The following is a 3,792-nucleotide window of genomic DNA, read 5'->3' on the forward strand; positions in this document are numbered from 1 at the left end:
GTTCTTTCACGTCTTTTTCTGTTTGCATGTTTAAACTGCGATTTGTATTTGTTCGTTCAGGTGTGAAGGAGAGCTCGGTTCGGTGTTGTTGTCCGTGAGACGCGGCTCTCTGCGTGCGCACCGAACACGCCGTGCGAGTACTCAGTTGAGTTTTTCCGCGTATTGTGTTTGAATGCTTTAAACTCTTTTGAATGTTTAAATTGGCAAGGCTTAAAAACATGTGCAAATGCTAAGCTTTCGTGACGATGCGCAGCAGTGGCCCGTCAACTGTCCTGAACGTCAACTGGCCACAGCCAGTCAGTTGAGATCGCCGGGGGCCCCCCCTCAGCCGTGGGCCCCTATAATCGTCACCACCTTTCACCCCACTAGCGATGGCCCTGCTTATGGGCCCATATACAGAACATGCAGTTGTCCCACTCATCAGTATATTAGTGGATCCTAAACCCCAACTCTAAAGGCCTCTTCACACCACTGACGATAAATATAATTATAAAGTTTTAATAATCGTTTTAATCTATGAGATTAGGGAAGTTCACAGCTATAACGATAACAACACATATAAATTATATTGTTGTAGTAACGTTTACAAAAATTAGCCATGGTTTTATTATAGTAAAAGTGCAGTAATCATGTTTAGTTTTTTTTTTTTGGTGGATTGATTACCATTTGTATAACCACAGTTTTACTATAAATACCATGGTTAAGCTATTGTTAGTGTAGCAAAACCATGCTTAATTTGTGGTTAACATGGTTTAACTACAACAACCTTGGTATTTTCTGTAGTAAAAACATGGCTAATTTTCATTAAAGGGGTCATATGATGCTATTTTAAAGATCATTATTTTGTGTATTTGGTGTAACAGAATATGTTGACATGCTTTAATGTTCAAAAAACACATTATTTTTCAAATACTGTACATTATTGTAGGTCCTCTATGCCCCGCCTCTCTCAAACGCGTCGTTTTCAAATCGCATCATATGACCCCTTTAAGGTAATTTTACTGTACTTTTTAAAAAAGTGATATTCAACTGTCTAAATATGTTCACCATGGTCCATTTATGTAAATAATAAATAGCATAAACTATCTATAAAATGGCATCTTAGTAAGAAATGTCAAGATTTTTAAAGTGTTTTTTTTTTTTTTGGTAACATTTTTATCGTTAAATATTTAAGTAAGTTGAAACCCAATACTTACATTTTAAAGTGTAATTTTCTGTCAAAAAATCCTACCGTCACCAGCGTGCAGTGAATTTTGGGATAGTCTGGGGCGTGAAGGATCCATCAGTTGTAGGACGCATTTCAAGGCTGTATTTGAAGGAGCCTTCGAATTGGGACAGCCCCTGTGACATATCAGGTCTTCGAATCCACCCTTCGAAGGATGCAGCCTCTGAATTGAGACAGATATTCACAGCAAATCAGAACCCATTTGACTTTAAAGAGCTTGAGCATTTAAAGCTTATCATAAACATAACATTACCTTTTGTTGGTGTGGATGTTGATATAGTTTTAGTTATCATTCTTCAGATTTTAAAGGGTTAGTTCACCCAAAAATGAAAATTAGCCCATGCTTTACTCACCCTCAAGGCATCCTAGGTGTATATGACTTTCTTCTTTCAGAGGAATCCAGTCGGAGTTATTTAAAAAAATTAGAAAAGTGTTTATAACGTTTTAAATATAGATATTTTTCTAACAAAAATGCATGGATTCACTACAGGAGGCCTTTTTTTTTTCACCCCCGGAGCCATGTGAGGCACTGTTTATTATGGATGGATGTGCTTTATTGCACTTCTTTTGGTCTGTTGAACAGAAACACCCATTCACTGCCATTATAAAGTTTGAAAGAGCCATGACAATTTTTAATATAACTCCGATTGGATTTGTCTGAAAGAAGAAAGTCATATACATCTAGGATGCCTTGAGGGTGAGTAAATCATGGGCTAATTTTCATTTGTGGGTGAACTAACTTTAATTTTTACAGAGCAGATGATTAAATGGGCAAAAAATTCAATAGACTTACACCTAGCACCAACCAAAACATCAGCCCTTTAGCAACCACTTATAACACCTTAGAAACTGCTACACCCAATTAACATCTGTTCTTTTTTCTTTCTGTCTGTGTCCTATTCAAAGAGACGATATCAGTGCCTCATTTCACCGCAGAGGGTGTGTCTGCTGTGACCAAGTGGGCTTTGCTGGCTCTGATTGGATACTGGCTCCTGTCCTTGTTGCTTCGCGTCACCGTGGGGCTTGTAAGGCGAGCGTTTTGGCTGATTAAAGCGGTCGTAGTGCTGTGGCTGTTTCTGCGGATCGTCTGTGACCCCGCTGCCTCCACTGAAGTCACTACAATGAGACTGACTCTACTAATGCTCATCTGTGCTGTGTTTGGAGTCGCTACAAGCAGCGGCGGTGGGACAGCAGGCAAAGCCGTTTGTCTGGAAAGCCGAATCAGAAGACTGGAGGGACAAGTCAAAGGCTTGGAAAAGAAAACACAGTAACGAGCAGCTCAAAACAAGCATACAGACTCATGATAACTGGGAGATGAGAATTCAGGGATGACATCTGAAGTGTTTTATGCAACTCACAGCAGCCTTTGGAGTATTTCTAACTGATTTTGCCAGTTCTTTCTTGTTTTGAATATATTTCATAATTCATTGGGCCACGGAGACTTCTCCCATATTGTTTTTACTAAAATGTAAAGCAAGAAGAAAAAACTTCATCCTACAGCTCTGTGAATTTAATGTGCTACCATTAAAGTTTTCCTTGATTGTTTCATGTTGCCTGTTTTTTTGTGACTGTCATTGCATGGACACGGTTTAAGTTCAGCTGCTCACACTTGCAACAACAGTAACAATAAAAAAAGTAACAGGATGAAGACAGTGATTAAGGAAACACATAGATATGTGTGTATGGAAATATTTAGAAACTTTATGACTGGACTAGACATATTAATATACTCCAACCTCATCTGTAATTTAAAAAAAGGATCATGTGACGTGACATGTGGCCAAGTATGGTTACCCATACTACGAATTAGTGCTCTGCATTTAACCCATCCTTAGTGCACACACACAGCAGTGAACACACACACACCGTGAACACACACCCGGAGCAGTGGGCAGCCATTTATGCTGCGGCGCCCGGGGAGCAGTTGGGGGTTCGGTGCCTTGCTCAAGGGCACCTCAGTCGTGGTATTGAAGGTGGGAGAGAGCGCTGTACATTCACTCCCCCCACCTACAATCCCTGCCGGTACGAGACTCGAACCCGCAACCTTTGGGTTACGAGTCCGACTCTCTAACCATTAGGCCACGACTTCCCCCAGAAGTTAGACAAACTGTATTAGATATAGTTGTGCTATGTACTGAATGTGCACTTGTGGTTTACTTAAATCTTAAAAGTATATTTTAAAATAACTCTACTTAACGGTAATATACATTTAAAGCTGCAGTCCGTAACCTTTTTTGGTTAAAAATGATCCGAAATCAATATTTGAGCAAGTACATAACCAGCCAGTGTTCAAAACTATCGCCTTACTTTAGCCCTATTCACAACGGTAAGCTTATAATAATGTTTTCTAATTTGAGTTGTACGGCTAGGTTTTCACGGAAATTCGAGCATGGCGCTGCGTCATTACGTCACATCTGTAAACATAGAGAAGTTGTCCCGGCTAGTAGGCTATCGCATGTGAGGATCCTGCAGGTGGCGGATCGTTTATAGCATTTTCTCACAGCAGCCGGAATAATTAAATGTATCATTTTGATGGCGGATTGTAATCCAGAGAGGACTGTGTATTT

At 39.9% G+C, this 3,792-nt stretch overlaps 1 protein-coding gene across 2 annotated transcripts in view; it reads left to right on the plus strand.

Annotated features, from left to right (window-relative positions):
• The window catches only part of si:dkey-74k8.3 (transmembrane protein 109), a 7,489-nt gene extending 4,727 nt beyond the window's left edge, over positions 1–2,762 (plus strand). For both annotated transcript variants that reach the window (XM_016570925.1, XM_016570924.1), the window contains one exon: positions 2,132–2,762. In XM_016570925.1, the coding sequence (XP_016426411.1) occupies positions 2,132–2,496 (365 nt within the window). In that variant the 3' untranslated portion in view covers positions 2,497–2,762. The remainder of the gene's footprint in view (positions 1–2,131) is intronic.
• The last annotated feature ends 1,030 nt before the right edge of the window (positions 2,763–3,792 follow it).

This window comes from Sinocyclocheilus rhinocerous, unplaced genomic scaffold, assembly GCF_001515625.1.
Source record: "Sinocyclocheilus rhinocerous isolate Xijiao unplaced genomic scaffold, SAMN03320098_v1.1 scaffold50, whole genome shotgun sequence".
NCBI lineage: Eukaryota > Metazoa > Chordata > Actinopteri > Cypriniformes > Cyprinidae > Sinocyclocheilus > Sinocyclocheilus rhinocerous.